Raw genomic sequence first — 20021 nt, forward strand, 5'->3', positions numbered from 1 at the left:
TCTGCCAAGACACATCAGAAGTTTGCACTGGGACCAATACAAAAGGGACTCTTGGGAAACTCTGTGAACCTCTGAAAATCTACCCCAACAATGAGGACAGAGGTTTGTCACAGCCTAAACCACAAGAGTCTCTGTAGTTTCTCTATCCTCCTGGTTTCAAATTGCATTATAAATGAAATTAACAGCTGATTTATCACCCTCAGAGCAAGTATACTTCTGTTTTAAAATCACAACCACCCAAAGGAACTAAGACTGTGTGATACTCAGAATAACTAAATCAACTAAGAGAACTCCCACCCTCATCCTAGACAGCAATGAGTGGACAGCACACTGGACTTAGAGGAGCTGGGTAAAATGTTAAGACACTCCTCAATTATAAAACAGGGCAATTATCTACCTCAGAGGGTTTGTGAGGGTTAAAATAAATCATTTGTGAGAAAGTGGTTATAACACAGTAAGTTATAAAATAGCTTAATAGAGCTAAATCTTCAATGCATATTGTTTGAATTCTGAGATGCCTATTGTTAATACCTCTCACACACCAGACAGTCCTTGTTTAATTGCACAATATGCTGGCTATGAGAATTCATTTAATACTTTTTTTTTTTTTGGACTGCCTATGATGTATTAGGTACCATTCCAGGTGTTAGGGATAAAGGACAGGGTAAGAAAAAAGATACCTCCGTCACTGAATCATCAGCTATACAATAAACCAGCTCATTATTAGTACAGCAGCAGACACAGTATACTGATTTTAATACTACACTTCACTGGATACTTAAAGAGTTTAACTGTGTTTCAGTTCACTTCTTCAGACCTATCATGTGCACATTATTTTCACTGTGCACTCAAGGCAGTTTGAGTAGGTAAGTTTGCACCAGAAATCTTTTTAGTAGTAAGCTCAGTAACTGCCACTACATACTGAGCAATTACTTTGTACTGGGTATTGTACAGGTCGCATTACATAAACTCTCTCATTTAACCTCGTATTATAATTAAAATGAAGAAACCTGTCCAAGGTCACACAGTGATGGGAACTTGATAGAAGTGAACACTTGGCTGCCAGGCACCAAGGCCTGTACTTTTTCCCCTACACCTTCTCTGGCGGGAAGCATGCGGTAATGGGGAACACTTATTCTACAGGGCCTTTGAGTAAAAAGTTAGAATATGGACAAAAGACTGATAGCAAAAGAGGACTCTCACCTGTGAAACAGAAAACAATGCCAAAATGATCACTATGTACTCTGGCCACTGAAAATGTAAATAGTGACTTGAAATGTATAGTTAGATCCACTTTTGCAGAGACAACCCTGAGGAGGTAAGTGTGGTGCTCTCACCTGCCCCAGTCCTCTGGTTCTCCCTGCTCTCAACCATGTTTCTTCCCTTATTTAGACTTTACCCAAATATGTGGTAAGTGAAGAGAGGGAAGAGAAAGACATGCGGTAAATATATATTGTGAATAGTCTGTTTGTTTGGTGGAGAGGGGAGAAGTTGATATCCTATAAGAAAATGTCTCTGCAAGAAAAGCTACCATGCCTTTTTTTTTAACTTTTAGAAAGAAAATAGGTGGAGACTTTTAAAAAGGGATATATATATATATATCTCAGTCTTAAAGATTTCTGTAACTCTAATAATAATCTTATGCTTCCACCCTATGCAGTTGAAAAGAACTGCATCAAGTGAGGAAGAGCTGTCAGTGTGTGGAAAAAGTCCTATGATTGTGTAGCCAGGGTTTCAAATGTTGTGATTCTGGATCCTCAGAGTTGTCCAGAAATAGGCAAGAAGGTGAATGAAGATAAAAAAACTGTCTTTGATAAAGGCCAGGTTGGACAAAAGGAGCCAATTACAGGAGATAACAAATGAGGCAACAGCGCTGGGAGGTTAAGGTCAACGGCAAAGCCAATCTTTCTGCTGCCATTCAAAAGGAGAAGGAGTAACAGGTAAAACATTAGATCCAAGCTGACTCCTCCACCTCACCTGATCCCACACGATAATGCTAGTATCAGCTGAGATTCAGCTCATAAGGAAAGCCCTGGGATCCTTGGTAACCCAAAATCTTGAACAGAGACTGTGACTCTCCTACTTTACTAGAAATTCCACTCTATAATAACTAGTCTTCTAGTAGGTGTGTAATACACTAAAAATCTAAGCTTTAGAGTATCACTGAAAAATATGACAAAATCCAATGAAAGTAAAACCATGGGGGAAAAAAGGGTAATGTTCTCTTAATACTTTCAAAGAAGTAAAGGATGCCTACAACTATAAGCAAACATAATGAATGTAGTCTTTGACAACTTCAGTCTTTTTCTCATCTCTCTATACTCAAGTAATTTTTAATAATAACTGTAACTATAACTATACTTAGAAAGGATTTGTTTTAGAGGGTCAAGTAGAACACAGCTTACCAGAATTAACAGAATTATCTTGATACTTCAGAAATCATTTTATAGTTCTACAGTTAATGGTGAGATGTAAAGCTGTTAAAGAAATTAAGCCATTTAAGAGTGGTTCTTCAGAGGTGTTAGAGATACTATATACAGCACCCCCCAAAACAAGTACAGCCATAACCCCAATTATAGACTGGATACCTTTAATTTTAAAATATGACTCATAAATGTGTCTGGTTTGTATCTGTTGGGTATGGGATCACTGATTTTAGTTACTCCAAAAAACGTTTTTTAAAAGGAGTCTATCACTTTTACTTTAAGAGATCCTATGAGTCATATCTACAAAACATTCTGGTGTCACTGGTAAACGTGTTTTTTTCTACCTTTATCACCAACTTGAAATAAGAAACTGACCAATATTTCTTACTGCACTGGTATTTCAGGTAGGAGACTAAGCAATGGGACTCGCTGAACATCTAGTGATGAACAAACAGCACAGGGAGTCCCCATTGGCCCAGACACCACACTGCCTCTGAACTGTCATGACAGAGAGAAGCCAGTTGGGCAAGGGTCTGACATGGGAGAAGTATCATGTGGCAAGTTTCAAGTCTCTAGAAATATCACATGGCAAGACACAGAAACACAGTAACTTGACAGGATAAAAACATCAGAAAAGGAAGCCCAGCACTAACATTACTTCTCAAAATTGAATAGATTCCTCACTCTACTTTTGTAAGGATGATATTGCCACACAGTAATTCTTAACTATAAAAAAAAGCTAGTTTAAAACATGATCCCACATATATCATATTCACATGTTAACAGGATCAAACTTCCCAGAAAAAAATATACTAAGATTATGTACTTAAAAAAACATTTCCCAATTTATCTCTTACATTGTAAAACATATTTATACATGGGCAATTAGGTAAAGCATAAATTCTACAAGGTTACATAGTTATTAGGAGTCAAGAGCAATGTGCAACAAATGAATAATTTCAAACAGCAAGTGAATAAATTTGAAAACAATACTGCTCTGGACAACATTTTCTCCTAAAATCAGACCTGACAGCCAGCCAAACTACAAAGAATAGGTTAGCTGATACCAGTAACAATGCAATACTAAGACAAGGTAGGACACAACACCAAAATATTACAAAAATGAAGACCAGAGTTAAGACCAACGAAAGGCATAGGTTTTTGAATTAACATATTTTATATTTCAACTGTATACATTTTTATAAAATATAGTGATTATGTAGAAATAAAACTGTTTAAAATACTATGAGTGGCATAAAACAAATGAAGATTATTATTTATTTTATGGAGTTAGTTCTTAAACCCATAAAGCACAGTCGACATTCAAGAGAGATCTTATATAAAAAACAAAACAAACAAGTAAAAAATATATATACACATGTGTACCTCCATCCTTCTTCTCCAATTCGTCCCTAATTACAGGGGAAGTAAGTATCACCTTCAAAGTGAGCGTGGGCTCTTTTGTATTTCGAATTATAATAGATGCCTCATCTACACATTGTTCCACCTGATACTTCTCTTCTGTGAGTTTCTGAAAGTCATCAAGATTTCAAAAACACCAATTAATTAAAATCTCAAAAAAAAAAATACTGCCTTAGTTTTCAAACGTCATTAACTCTTAGTGTTACTGTGCTGAAAGAATAAAGTCTTTAGCTAGTTTGTTAGTTTAGAGATAATATCTCTCTTTCCTTCCAACTTACCAGCAAATCCTCTTTCCATTCCTCAAAAAGCAACCACAGTGTCAACCATACAATCATTAAACAAAATTTATAAGCACTCTTTCCAATATTTGAAAGACACCAACAGCATAATTATGTGATAAAGAGTAAATTATTGTTCTTGAAACTATTATGGAGAACTATTGCAGAATCATAATAACAAATTGGTGGGAATGCTCTCTAAATCAACACCTTTCTTGAGATGACAGACTAAACAGGAACTCCTACTTTCTAAGGACTTACAAATACAAGATCATGTAGATTTTCAAAGACAGTTAAATCAGAATGAATGAAAGGATCTACCCACACTCACTCACCAGGGGAAAAATATAAACAGTTTACTTTCCTAAGGATAGGTCTGAGTATTCCATGAGACCTATCATTATGGGACAAGCCATCTGCCACCCACAGGGAAATGTACATTGCTTCTTTTAACATAGAATTACACACATATAAGGGCCTTCCATAAAATAATCACCAATTAGAATCATATACTAAGTTATATTTAAATATATTATTATACATTCAATATATAGTTTATTAACTTATACAGGGCCTGCCTTTCTTGGTGGTGAAATTTAGTAACCATTACCTGACATAAATAGTTGAATGGTAACATTACTGAGTCTCTGCTCATCAGTGTGTATTACAAGTCCTCAAAGCCTTTTTTCAGAAAAATAGCATTTTACACTTACACTTTCCAAAAGAGACAGTAAGTAGAAAATTCATTATCCTAAGTTTTAATAGATGAAATCTTGAGGAAAGGAAAGATGATATAGTGACTGGAAGTACCAGAACTAGAATACAGAGAAAAAGCATAAAACTGCTCATATTCATTATGCCACTACAAGAGCATTAAAGATGTCCGTGAGAGAATGAGTCAAACTAAATTTCCAATTATGCATGCAAATCACTAGAAGACATATCTAAAGTAATAAATATATGGTATGATTTAGAGCTAACCTAATTATAAGTGATTCCTAGCTTAGGTCAATTCTTTTCCTCCCTTGCTTAAATTAAGGAAGTTCTAAAATCACCCTAGAAATGAGTATTTAGAGAAAAGGTATGGTACAACCTTAATTAATTAAGGTCCTTAGATAACTGAAGGTTTTGCTGTGGTTAAGAGCTAAGGAAAGAGATTTTTAATTCTTAAGAAAATAAGACATATCATGTTATATCAGAGATTGGTTTTCCACAAAAACACCAAGAAAACAAGGGTGAGGCCAGAGTGAAAGTAGAAGTCACTTAAAATTATTTGCTGAAATATTAGTAATAATTATGAATAAAAAATAATGCATGTGTGTGCTTGTATGTATGTATGTATATGGGCATATACATGTATGTATATGTGTACAATTTGATCTGAGGGGGCACAATTACATCCCCATTTTATTTGGGTACCTTTATCCTAACACCTATAGTAATGGATCTAACAAGTCAAATAAGGCAGCAGGTTTCACTGTTGGATAACTCTACTGGCTATATTCTATTGAAACATGTTCCTCATAATGTCCACCATTGGTCTCAGGAGTAGTCTACTTATATCTTTCCAAGAAGGCTTTCAAAGATCTAAAGATATTTATGTCTTTTTTAGTCTTCTCTAGCCCAACCTTTTCAAATCTGAATGATTTACACAGCATGCACACTCTACTAGGTCCCTCCTTCAACACCTGTTAACTTGACAAGAACATTTTAAAACTGTGGTTCCCAGAAATAAAGACCCTCACTAAGGAGAGAAAAAAAATGCATAGTTCACACAGTTGTGATCTGCAGAGAGAAAGCTCTATTATTGCATACTGAAGCTTGGCAAAATTTCCTGCAACTTCAATACTGGAGAAACGTGATAGATTTTCAGAATAAGAACTCTGATTTATTACAGGACTGGTTTTCAGCCCTGACACACTTAGGGAATACAACCACTCTCTTAAGAAATTGGACTCACTAAAGTGAACAGAAAGGAGATGAGATGGTTGAAAGATCATTTATGTCCAACCTTTTTAAGTATTGTTTTATTATAGACTTGAGTATCAATGTTCACTACAATAGAAGCAGAAATACAGATTAAATTTTAAAATACAAAAACAGAAACAAGAGGAATTTTATTAATATTCTAATAGTTAACCATAAACCCCCGTTACTGAGCTCTCCATTTCTTAAACTTTACTGTACTCCATGTTGCCTACCACTTCTCCCTCCCTAAATGATCACAAAAGGATTTAAAGTAATTTTTCCAAAGAAATAAAAATTTAACCCTATGAATATGAAAGACCAGAAACATTTCTTCATCAGAATTGAAAATAGTAAAGTCAAATGTTTGTTAGGTCACTCAGAAAACCGTATCTTACTATCTACAGCAGAATGATAAGTAAATAAAGTAGCACTCCAAAAATTAATATAAGGAACTGTGTCAACAAGTAACACAAATTTGAGTGCCAAGAATGGCAGGTAAAAAAATCAGGAAGATGGTTTTGAAGAGCAATTGGTGAATATGAAAGAAAATGGTCCAGTAGCAAAACTTAATAAAAACCAATTCAGAATTCATACTACTTGGGGAAAAAGAGCCTTTTAAGAAGAAATACAGATTTAAAAAAATCAACAAAAGAAAAGAGAGCATTCAACAACTTAAAGTCTGGATCTTGGGCTGATACCTATTTATTTAACGTGGATATAAGGACAAACTGATATGAAATTATCAAAAATCTATAATCTAAATTATACCACAGATAACACATCCAAAACTGAAATATGATCACAGCTTCCCAGTCAGGGATGCAAATGGCTCTTGGAGGAGTCTGGAAGAGCATGTCCCAAGGTGATCAAGGCTCCAGACCAACTGGCAGCCTTCAGCCCTGAGAAGCCTTCAGCCTTCAGCCTTCAGCAGGATCCTCCAGGAAGCATGCCAACATGAGAATTTTCTAAATGTATCCCAATGTGAAAAAAGTTTGGAAACAAGGAATTAACAGTGACTTTCTATTAACAGAATGAACAGGCAACTGTTAAATTAACAGACTCTTCAATTTTACAAGGTATCATCTATGCAAGTCTCCAGTCACCTAGGCTCTTTTTGCTCTTTTAATTCTTTTCTGTGTTTTACCAACCTTTCCAAGCATTTTATAATGCTGAGACACCTAGTCTGGAAAACATGAAGACTCTCAGCAAGATCTACCTGAAAAATTTATGACTGTACCTTAATAGACCCATCTTAATTTGGTGGATACCTCCTGAGTACTTAGTAATCACCAGAAGTTTGCTTTAAATGGGATGGATGAGTCACTGACCCAGAGGAACAGTGTTACTTTTGTCTTTACCTACCCTTTACTATATTCATTACCAATTTCTTGTTAATGAATTCATCAGGGTCGCTACCTATTTTCACCTTTTTACAAATTCTCCTAGAGGTGCAATTAAACAGTACTCACCTGAATCTGAACAGGAAGATTATCTTTGACTGTATTTAACAGAGTCTCCGTGGGTTTGTCTTTGCACATTAAAACCAGCTCCAAGTCCATATCATCTTTAATCAGCAAGCCTTTTGCAACTAGGCCAATCCTCATTACACCACACAATGTCCGACCACCTTGATCCCTAAAAATAAAAGTTTGAATGATTACTTTTATAACCTACTTCCCAAACCATAACTTAATTAGCACACTTTTCTTCCAGGATATCCATATGAACTCATAAAGGAAGTATATATATATCCAGATATTCAAAATTCCACAAAATTAAGTCTCAGATTTTAGGCTCATAAGTATCTATCTTCCCTAAAGAATCAATAGAGAGAGAGCATATATTTCAGGCTATAGATCTCTTAATTCTTTTTTATATCTATTTTCTTAAGAAAACCCAAAAATACTATATCGCCTTAAACATCTTTAAAAAATTTTTAAACTTCTTCCTATTATCTTTCTATTAGTAATTAAAGAACTTGTGAGAAACATGAACAACATGTTAGTCTCTGAAAGAGCATGAGGGTGGAAATCTAACAGACTTGAACTCTACTCCTGGTGGTACCTGTGTGCTCCATATCCACCACTGCAAAATGGCTATCAGCTAGGGGAGCCTTATCATCCTTCAGGGCATACCATTTTAGGAACCCACAAAAGTGTATGGGAAAAAGCAAAATAATGTGATAAAAGCAAAGAGTTGAGGAAAGAATGAACAGACAAAAGATACTCTGCTAGTATATGCATTCCAAATCCAGTAGTAGCTAAAAGAACAAACATTCAAAGAACATCAAGTCATGAATGGTGCATAAGTGTAATGTTAACATCTATCCTTGATTTTAATATTAAGTTTCTTACTTATTCATTTCTCTTAACCACAAGTGAAAATGCAACTAAGCTTAGCAGTCATTCAACAAGCAAACAAACATTTGAGTATGGAAAACATACTAAAGGAGATCCAATCTCTCCTGCTCCTCAGACTTACAATACAGTTAAGCAAAAAGCAGTAACCTGCTTAAAAGGGGAAAGGAAAATAACATCTTAGAACAAACTCTCATGACACAAATTCTCATTTAAACATCACAACAAGCCTGCATTTGAATCACAAGGAATGTGAATCTCAGAAAAGCTAATTAATTTTTCAAGTTCACAGAGACAGCAAAAATGGCAAAGCCTCCATTCAAAGCCAAGCTGATTTGACCACAACACTCAGTTATTATGGTTGCTTCCCAAGTTCAGAAGAGGGAAGGTCAAAACTAGAGAAGTCAAGCAAGGCAATGTGAAATTCTGACTTCAGCATAGTCTTGACTAGGTTAGACAGAAAAAAGGTCATTCTAACTGTAGGCAAAGAATCAACAGAGCTAGGCAGAAGTCAGCGGAGTGGAGAATGAACTAGAGAAAGGAGAAAAACAAACTGTACCAGTGAAAACAGGACAGGAAGTTATAAATAATCCAGCCACTGGTTCAGTGCCTGGCACACCTTAGAGCTTAATAAACATTAAATCAATGAAAAACGTTAAGGATGGAACAAGTACAGAAAGAAAGTGTTTTAAAGTAGGTAACTGTGAGGAAAGAGTATAAAACCTAAATGTGATTTATTCCCACTAGGATGTTTAAACATTTTAACAGTAAGGTATTAACAAAGGGCCACGTAGTGGAAGCTGCTCAGGCTGAGAGTGGGGGTGGGGGAATTGATAAGGGCCTGGCGATACCTGTTTGAGTTTTTTAAACCTACCAATAAAATTAAGACAAAAGTAAAGGAAAGATATAACTGGCTTAGGCAATGTCCAGGAAAGAATGTGAACCCTGTAGTACTCAGCCAATGAGGAACCAGGGGAGGGACTTGCATACTAGGAGATAAATTATTGGCGCCAAACTCTGCAGGTGTGCCTGCCCACCAGACACCCGATCTTGCAAGACTGTCATTAAAGCCTCGCTCCGCTGTTCTCTTTGTCTCCGTGTCCACTTATTGAATTTGGACCAGTGAGTGTTTCTCACAGTAACCAAGTGTAAGGAATTATTTGATAGTAATAATAGAGTCAGTCATCTTTGATTCTTTCTTCTTCTGTATCCCTGTCCTCTCCTCTTCTCATTCTCCCAAATCCAGTAATAGTTTATATATATTCTCCTTCCATAATTACTCTCAAGCCATTGCCTTCCAACTAGTTTCTTTTTAGGCACTTAATGCCTCTTGCCTAGACTACCTTACTAACCTCCTCTTTGCTGTCCTTACTGACAAGCTCTTCCATCTGCAATAGGCCATATAAAGCATACTGCAACCAGAATAACCAGAAGCACCACATGGATGGCATTCCACCTGTTATTTTTCCTGGCAGCCCACTGAACACTTAAGACACTCAGCATACTGAGAGGCAACTTAGGAGGCAGCATGACTTCCTGGTTCGAACCCTGCCTCCGCTAATTACTGTGTGACATTGGACAAACTGCAAAGTACTTGACGCCTCTGAGCCTATTTTCTCATTTGAGAAAAAAACAAAACAGGAATAACACCTTTCTCACAGTAGTACTGAGAATATAATTAATTTAATATAAGTAATGAGCTTAGCCCAGAGCCTGACATATAGTAATAGCTCAATAAACAATAGCTATTATTCCTCAAACAGTCCCTATGCTTTCTCACATCTAGACCTTTGCTGAAATTGTCTCCCACTTTCAGTGCCTGCCAAAACCCTACCCACCTTCTGCAAATGCTACCTTCTTCATAAAGTTTTTTTCTAATCCCTAGAACCAGCAATCTCTCCCTGCTCTTTACTTTTCACATTTTAGTCATGAGAAACTCAAGAAAAGATGCTAAGAAAACTGGACCTGGAGTCTGACAGACTTAAATATGAATCTTGGCTCCACCACACACACACATTCAGTGACCTTAAACAAGTTAAAGTTTATTCATGATTCTATTTTCACAAGCAAATTTGAAGCAATGGAAATTCCACAGGTAAAATAGGGGTGGTATATATGGGGATAATAATAATAGAGACTAGTAGGTTTCTATGAAAAACAATCTGGTACAGTTACTGGCACTCAATAAATGGCAGCTATTAAGTAGCCACTACTAGCTCTCTTATTAAATTCTATATCATAATTATGACATCTTGGTTTTATCATGTAGAAGACAACAAGCATAACTGAGTAGAGAAATGAAGTCCTAACTCAGTCCTGAATTTGAGTATAGGAGGTATTGTAAAGGAAGCAACCCAAATATAGAGAATTACTTAAAATTAAGAACAGAGTTCAAATATTCCCAATAATACAAATAGTGGGACCTTGTACAATTTGAATTTGAGTCAGTCTGTAAAAAGGTAAAATAAGAGTGCACAAAAGCTACCTAATGGTGCCCAGCAAAAGAAGGTGCTTAATAAATAGGAGCTGGCCCTCACCCACCCTTGTGCCCTCCCTAGTACTTAGCATACATCAGGCGCACAATAAATTTCTTATTACCAGAACACAGCTCTGTTTTTAGATGTCCCTATCTCTGTTTTATACAAAAATAAGGACACAATCATTCTGCACTCTTGGAGTTCCACCACATGGGAAGAATCATAGACAAATGCTCAACCTGGGTTGTTTCACAACTGGAAAGATTTTACAGAGACACTCAAGAGTATCCATACATAGAGCTATATTTAAAATTTCAAACAGAAGTGCAGGGCACATTATCTTTTAAAAATGTTTAAAACACAGTGACTTGATCTGGTTAAGCAAAAGCCTACTGGAACACTTTCCCAAAAGTCTGCCTAGCTTTGTGAACAAACAACAGAAGATATACTAAAAAGGCCTGAACTTCACTGAAAATGAATCTCCACTTAAAAATGACAAATTTTGTTATATATATTTTAACACAAAAAAAAGTTTTAAAGGGCATAACACGGTCCAAAGTGTAATTTAAATATCTGGAATGCATGACTATTTAACTTGCACAGGGACTGAGCATACAGATAGCTGGATTATTGGATATTACTAATTACCATGAACCCCAAAATCTGGCAGTTATCTTTTTTAAAGTCATTACATGCAACAAAGTTACTGCCAAGAACTATAAAGCCAGTAAGACTATGACTAGACACAATGTATATATACACATAAAGTTACTAAAGTTAAGGAATAATGTTCTTGAGCTAAAAACTGGTAACTTACTATCTTTCAACTGAAGATGAAAAGATTACTCTATCTTTCACTGAAGAAAATCAATTTATCAATAGTTTCCCACTATTCTTTTTCAACTTATCACACTGATTGAGAATTGAAAACTGTAATACTATAAACACTTACCTTTAATTTACAAGCTATAGTCAAAGTAATGCTTTTAATCCTACTAATACAGTACAGTCAAATGAGCTACAACTTTCGAAGTAAATCATACCCTTATTCCTGTCATAGTGACATTGCTCAAAACAGTAACTCTAAGTTTAGCATGGCATAAAAAGTTTCATGATCTGACTCCAGTTATCATTCAGCTTCATCTCACTAATCCCTTACTATTCTTATAGCACTGAGAATATTCTATTGTAATTGCTGAAGGTCTGGCTCCCATCAGGCCTCATTCATTCCATAAATATCCAATGAGCATAAAGAAAACGGTGTGCTGGATCCTAGGAACCAACAAGGTAGATACAGTCAAAAATACCTTCAGAATACATTTTCCTGCACTCTTTCTTCTACACCAGGATTTTAAAATACCTGACAAAAATAACATTTTATGATTCCCCCAGAAACCAAAAACACTATTTCTGAATTTAGGGGGCCAAACCAACACACGATAAAGATGACATATCATAGCCTCCAAAAGAGAACATATTAAAGGACTTGGTGCACTCTCAAAAGACATCCTGAAAAGGTGCATCCTTTTTTTCTCTGGTCTAACCATCATTCTTTCCCTGTTTTACTTTCAAAGTTAACTCACAAAAATTCCACCAACATTTACTTCCTTGTTTACAGTCATATAAATGAGAAAACCCAAAGAACACCAATGCCAAAGGTAACCCAGGAGGACAGGGCCCTGGGCTTTTCTGGGCACTACAGTATGGCATTACAAACATCAGGCCACACTTACTTGGAATAATTGTCTACAGTCTCGTCCTTCTTCACTTCTGTCTCGCCATCTGTTTTTGTGCCTTTATTTGTTTCATCCAGCCAATCCGAGACATGTTTAAGAGCACATTCAACAGTAGACACCATATTCTGAACAGCTTCGAGTTCCTCCGGAGATGGATAGATTGTTGAATGTTTCACCATAACATGGCGATCATCATTGGCAAAAGATCTAATAGATCTCTGTCGGAAGGAGAAAGAAAAACAACTTAAGTGAAAGAAATATTGCCTGAAAAGAATGGCCTACAAATATATTTAAGTCAAATCATAGCATAATTGTCAAACACCTGTGAAACAGTAAGTTGAGGCAATAAAAAACTGCCTCAGGAATGAGAAGTAAAACCCCATTCTACTGAACTCCACAATAGAAAATTGGAGAGCTTTCAGTCGTATTTTGGTAAGATTCACCCAGGTCACACTCAGTATTATGTATATGCTACCTTTCAGCTGAACCTATGTTTTGAATTACACTTCAAAGAAGGTTATCTTTATCACAGAACATCTCCAAGAAACTGATACAGTTGACCCTTGAACAACGAGGGTTTGGACATGCTGTGCGGGTCCACTAACATGCAGATTTTTTTCAGTAAATATACTGGAAATTATTTTGGAAATTTGAGATTATTTGAAAAACATTTTCTTTTCTCTAGCTTACTTTATTGTAAGAATATAGTACATAATACATATATCATACAAAATATGTGTTAATCAACTATTTATGTTATCAATAAGGCTTCCTTGCAGTCAGCAGTAGGCTTTCAGTAGTTATGTTTTTGGGGTGTCAAAAGTTACATAAGGATTTTTCCACTGCACCCTTAAACTCTGCATTTTTAAAGGGAAACATATACTTCCTAGCTTCAAGAGGGTATTTAGAAATGCATGACACTGACTTGTAATACCCAATCACTCCTTTTCAAATTGCTAGAAACTTTTGCACCTTGAAAAACTGAGATTTCATAATGCAGTAATAATACAAAATACAAAGTTATGTGTGAACACTACAGAAAAACTATGAATCCCATTAAAATACTGCTTATCACTTGGAATTCAAATCTTTGGTGCAAGCTTTAATTTTTTAAATAAATTAATAAATAGGAGACACTCCAAACACCAGAATCAGGAAAATACATGCTACAAAAGAATCAGCTTCCCAAAGTAATTTATAAACGTGTGTTATAGCCTTAATCAAAACCCCATCAGGAGGCTGCTCCCTCTTTCTTGGAGCAGCCATTTTCTCTTTCAGATAATAAAATCTCTTGCATGGGCCCTTGTCTCCTGAGTCATTCTGAGGGCTATCAAGGCCTTCTCACAAAGAATAAGGAAGCCAGCTAGATGACATCACAAATCATCTCAGGATGCCCACCCTTCCCCAACTCTACATCAGTGGCCTGGCTAACCCCAGAATCTATGCCCCCTTCCAGCAGGAAGTAGCTAGAGAATGAGATTCTACGCCCAGTTCCCCAGAGACCCAATTAAGAAAAGAAAAAGATGGGAATGAAGGCAAATTCTGGCACACTAAGACCCCCACCCCTTAAAAGCCAATCACCATCAACCAGATGGTCGCCCACCCCTTAAGATCCAATCACTAATGCAGAACACACCCATCCCCTACTCCTTAGAAACACGCTTCCTCACCCATGAGCTGTTGCTCCCTCTCTCTGGGGGCAGCCATTTTCTCTTTCAGATAATAAAATCTCTTGCGTGGGAAAAAAAAAAAACCCATCAGGATAGATTTACTTAATACTCAACAAAAATAAATTTAAAGCTTATTTCGGGGGCGGGAGGGTCAATGAGACCATCAAGAAATATACTACAAAGATTGATGGGTGGTACCATTATGCTAAAACAAAATATCAGAAACTGGAACAGCAGTAATTAAAATGACATGCTGGCCCAGAAATAAGTGCAGCAGATTAGAGTCTAGAAATAGGATGAATTTCATGAAAATTTAATAAAGTAGATCCTTCACACTCATAAGACACACATCCAAAAACCTTTGACTGTTTCCAAATTTACAAACACCATGAAGACACTTGTAAAATGAACAAGGATAACTTGGTAAGTTTCCATAAAGCCAAATGTATTCCATTTAAAGGGGGTTACAGTGTCTTCACTTTCATGAAGTTATGTGCTAGTAGATAATAAATATGTCGTTTTAAAGTCTTTACTGCAAGATAAAATCTTTGCAGTTTTATCAGTCTTGACTCTTTTGTTTTTGTTTGGTTATCAATATTTAAGAATCAATTTAGACTTCTCTTGAATATAAATAAGCAACTTTTTCCCAACTCTTGAATATAAATAAGCAACTTTTTCCTGAACACATCTCCTTGGGCAAGGGAAACAAAGCAAAAATGAATGAATGAAAGGGACTACATAAAATTAAAAAGCTTCTGTGCAGCAAAGGACATCATCAGCAGAACAAAAAGGCACCCCACAGTATGGGAGAATATAATTCATAAATGACTTAATCTCATTAGGGGTTAACACCCAAAATATATAAAGAGCTCACATGCTTCAACACCCAAAAAACAAATAACCCAATTTAAAAATGGGTGGATGATCTGAACAGACACTTTTTCCAAAGAAGAAATTCAGATGGCCAACAGGCACATGAAAAGATGCTCCACATCACTAATCATCAGGGAAATGCAAATTAAAACCACAATGAGATATCACCTCACACCAGTTAGGATGGCCACTATCCAAAAGACAAGAAACAATAAATGCTGGCTAGGATGAGACGAAAGGGGAACTGTCCTACACTGTTGGTGGGAACATAAATTAGTTCAGCCATTGTGGAAAGTAGTATGGAGATTCCTCAAAAAGCTAAAAATAGAAATACCATTTGACCCAGGAATTCCACTCCTAGGAATTTACCCAAAGAAAACAAGATCCCTGATTCAAAAATATACATGCACCTCAATACTTATCCATCACTACTTACAATAGCCAAGATATAGAAGCAAATTAAGTGTCCATCAGTAGATGAATGGATAAAGAAGATGTGGTACATATACACAATGGAATATTATTCAGCCATAAGAAGAAAACAAATCCTACCATTTGCAACAACATGGATGGAGCTAGAGGGTATTATGCTCAGTGAAATAAGTCAGGTGGTGAAAGACAAGTACCAAGTGACTTCACTCATTTGTAGAGTATAAGAACAAAGCAAAACTGAAGGAACAAAACAGCAGCAGACTCACAGACTCCAAGAAGGAACTAACAGTTACCAAAAGGAAGAGATTGGGAAAGGTGGGTGAGGAGGGAGGGAGAAGGGGATTAAGGGGCATTATCATTAGCACACAAAATGCAGGGGTGTCATGGGGAAGGCTGTATAGCACAGAGAAAACAAGAAGTGACTCTATAGCATCTTACTATGCTGAGGGACAGTGACTGCAATGGGGTGTGGGAGGGGACTTGATAATATTGCAATCACAATGTTGTAATCACAGCATTGCTCATGTGAAACCTTCATAAGATTGTACATCAATGATACCTTAATTTAAAAAAAAGAAACAGAAGAAAAAAAAAAAACCCAGAGTTAAAAAAATACAATAAATGAAATGAAAAATACACCACAGGGAATCAACAGCAGATTAGAGATTGAAGAAGAACAGACCAGCTACCTAGAAGACAGAGTAATGAAAAGCACTCAAGCTGAGTAGCAGAAAGAAAAAAAGAATAAAAACCCAAACAAGATGACCCTGAGGAGGTCCACACCAAGACACATAATAATAAAAATTTCAAAGATTAAAGATAAAGAGAGAATCTTAAATGCACCAAGAGAAAAGCAATGAGTCACATACAAGGGAAACCCCATAAAGCTATCAGCTGATTTTTCAGCAGTAACTTTACAGGCCAGAAGGAAATGGTATATTATATTAGCAGTGCTCAGGGGGAAAAAAACCTACAACCAATACCCAAAAAAAGTTATCATTGAGCATTAAAGGAAAGATAAAGAGTTTCCTGGATAAACATAGTTAAAGGAGTTCACCACTACTCAATTGGCCCTACAAGAAATGTTAAAGAGGCATCTTTAAGGAGAAAAGGAAAAGCCGTAACTAGAGGCAAGAAAATTATGAAGGGGAAAATTTTCACTGGTAAAGAAAATAAATAGTAAACGTAGTAAATCAATCACTTAAATGGCTTCACAGGCAAATTCTACCAAATATTTAAAGAAGAGTTAAGATTCATCCTTCTCAAGCTGTTCCAAATATTAATTGGAAGAAGAGCTTCCAAATTCATTCTACAAGGTCACCATCACCATGATACCAAAATAGACGAAGACACTCCAAAGAAAGAAAATTACAGAGCACTATCTCCCTGAAGAACACAGATGCAAAAACTCTCAACAGATTATTAACAAACCAAATTTAAAAATACATTAAAAGAGTCATTCAAAGCAACCAAGTGAGATTTATTCTGGATGCAAGGATGGTTCAATATCCACAAATCAATCAATGTGATACAACACATTAACAAAAGTAAGGATTAAAACTGTATGATCATCTCAATAGATGTGAAAAAGCATTTGACAAAATTCAACATCTATTCATGATAAAAACTCTCAACAAAGTGGGTAGAGAGGGAACATGACTCTACATAATAAAGGCCATATATGATAAACCCGCAGCTAACATCATACTCAATGGTGAAAAGCTGAAAACTTTCCCTCTAAGATCAGGAACAAGGCAAGCATGCCCACTCTCACCACTTTTATACAACATGGCCAGATATTCTAGCCACAACAATAAGACAAGAAACAGAAACAAAAGGCATCCAAACTGGTAAGAAAGAAGTAAAACTGCCACTATCTACAGATGAGATGATACTATATATATAGAAGACTCTAGAGACATTACCAAAAAACCATTAGAATAAATGAATTCAGTAAAGTTGGAGGATAAAAAATCAATATACAGAAAAATGTTGCAATTCTATATAATGAACTAGCAGAAAATCAAGAAAATAATCCCATTTACAACTGCATCAAAAAGGATAAAACATCTAAGAATTAGCACTGAAAACTGTGACATTGATGAAGAAACTGAAGACGACAAATAAATGGAAAGATAGCCCATGTTCATGGATAGGAAGAACTAATATTGTTAAAATGGCCATACTACCCAAAGCACTCTACAGATTCAATGCAATCCTTTCAAAATACTAATGACAAATAATCCTAAAATTTTTATGGAACCATAAAAGAACCCAAAGAGCCAAAGCAATCTTGGGAAAGAAGAACAAAGTTGGGGTCCTATCATGCTTCCTGATACTAAGCTATACTACAAAGCTATAGTGATCAAAACAGAATGACACTGGTACAAAAACAGACACATAGAACAATGGAACAGAACTGAGAATCCAGAAATAAACCCACACATAATATGGTCAATTAATATATGACAAAGGAGGCAAGAATACACAATAGGGAAAAGGTCTCTTCAGTAAATGTTGGGAAAACTGGATAGCTACATGCAAAAGAATGAAACTGGAACACTATTTATACTATACACAAAAATAAAATCAAAATGGATTAAAGACCTAAATATAAGCCCTGAAACATAAAACTCCTAAAAGAAAACATAGGCAGAAGCCCTTGAATATCAGCATTGATAATAATTTCTGGTTATGTCTCCTCTAGAAAGAGAAACAAAATCAAAATAAACAAGCAAGACTACATCAAACTAAAAAGCTTCTGCACAGCAAAGGAAACCATCAACAAAACAAAGACAGCCTACAGAATGGAGTGTATTTGCAATGATATATCTGATGAGGGATTAATAACCAAAATAGAGAAAGAAATCAAAATAAAGAAATCATTCAACACCAAATAATCCAATTAAAAAAAACAGGCAGAGGACCTGAACAGACTTTTCCAAAGACATACATTTAGATGGCCAATAGACACATGAAAAGATGATCAACATCACTCATCATTAGGAAAATGCAAATCAAAACCACACTGTATGATAACACCTCACACCAGTCAGAATGACCAGTATCCAAAAGACAAGAAATAACAAGTGTTGGAGAGGATGCAGAGAAAAGGAACCTTAGTAAATTGTTGGTGGGAATGTAAACTGATGCAGCCATTATGGAAAAGAGTATAGAAGTTCCTCAAAAAATTAAAAGTAGAACTACCACATGACACAGTAATTCTACTTCTGGGAGTTTACCTAAAGAACACAAAATCACTAATTCAAAGATAAATGCACCCCTATGTTTACTGTAGCATTTTTTGGAGAACAATCTCATTTACCCAAATAAGCTCCAAGTGAATTTTAAGAATTAAAAAATTAAATGGGAATATACATAAAGTTCTCATTCTGGGATCTAAGAAGCACAACAATAGGAGAAATGGAAAACACCTGTCAATTAAATTATATAAAAACAAAAAAATTTCTGCACCAGAAAAGCTAAGCTAAATTTAAAATGAATAAACTAGAAAATGAATTTTCATCAACTATAACAAATAATATATAGAAGATATTTCTTTAAGTTGTAAGACTATCAAGACTCTAATAGATAAATGAGCTGAAGAGACAATTCATATGGGAAAAAACACAAGTCACTGTCATTTTTCATATCTCACCATAAAACTAAATGACAAAGAAAATTCTAAGTTAACATTTTTCCCCCACAATCCAGAATTATTTGAATTGCTTCTCTAAAGAGCAAGTCAATTGAGTTATAACCCCTAGAACCAATTTTTAAAAATAATGCTTAAATCTATCAGGCTTGCTAAACATATTTCAAACATACTGATGATTAATATTTTTGTGCTTTTTCTCCCACTGATAACACTTTTTTAAGGCTCTTCTCTCTTATACTTAGGGAAAAAATTCACACATCCTCCAGAACCAAAGCACTCAGCTTTGGGGAAAAAAAACTCAGCACATTTTACCAATTAAACTAGGCACTAAAGATTATGACCTCATCTAACACTTCAAATTTAAGTATGAACATTCCACAAAAAGCAAGGTTTCCTTGACATTCAGTTCAGTGTCCCGATTACTCTCAACACTTGGCCCTATTATTTCAAAACCATGTGGGAAAAATGACTTTTTGAGTGAAATACACATACATTTTATAAACTACTATACCATTCATATCTCTAATTAAAGGATTGGTTCAGTATTTTCAATTTTCATGGGAAAAAATATAATTTCAAGTTCAAGGTCACCTTAGCTATCTTTTTATCACTTTGCTAATGCCAATTTTATTAGAAAATATTTTTTAGAAGCATTCTCTCCTTTGTATTTAATAATTTATGGCCTGCAGGCTCATGGGGCTCCATCTTGTGGTTTAAAGGGCTC

At 35.6% G+C, this 20021-nt stretch overlaps 1 protein-coding gene across 16 annotated transcripts in view; it reads right to left on the reverse strand.

Annotated features, from left to right (window-relative positions):
* Positions 1–20021, reverse strand: part of STRBP (spermatid perinuclear RNA binding protein) — a 177964-nt gene that overhangs the window by 59124 nt on the left and 98819 nt on the right. For all 16 annotated transcript variants that reach the window (XR_008996630.1, XR_008996632.1, XR_008996631.1 and 13 more), the window contains 3 exons: positions 12662–12882; positions 7564–7729; positions 3813–3957 (listed from right to left, as the gene is read on the reverse strand). Coding sequence is in view for 13 of the 16 variants with exons in the window: in XM_036914007.2 (XP_036769902.1) it covers positions 3813–3957; positions 7564–7729; positions 12662–12882 (532 nt within the window). In the remaining 3 variants the exon portion in view is untranslated. The remainder of the gene's footprint in view (positions 1–3812; positions 3958–7563; positions 7730–12661; positions 12883–20021) is intronic.

Source organism: Manis pentadactyla, chromosome 3, assembly GCF_030020395.1.
Source record: "Manis pentadactyla isolate mManPen7 chromosome 3, mManPen7.hap1, whole genome shotgun sequence".
Classification (NCBI taxonomy): domain Eukaryota; kingdom Metazoa; phylum Chordata; class Mammalia; order Pholidota; family Manidae; genus Manis; species Manis pentadactyla.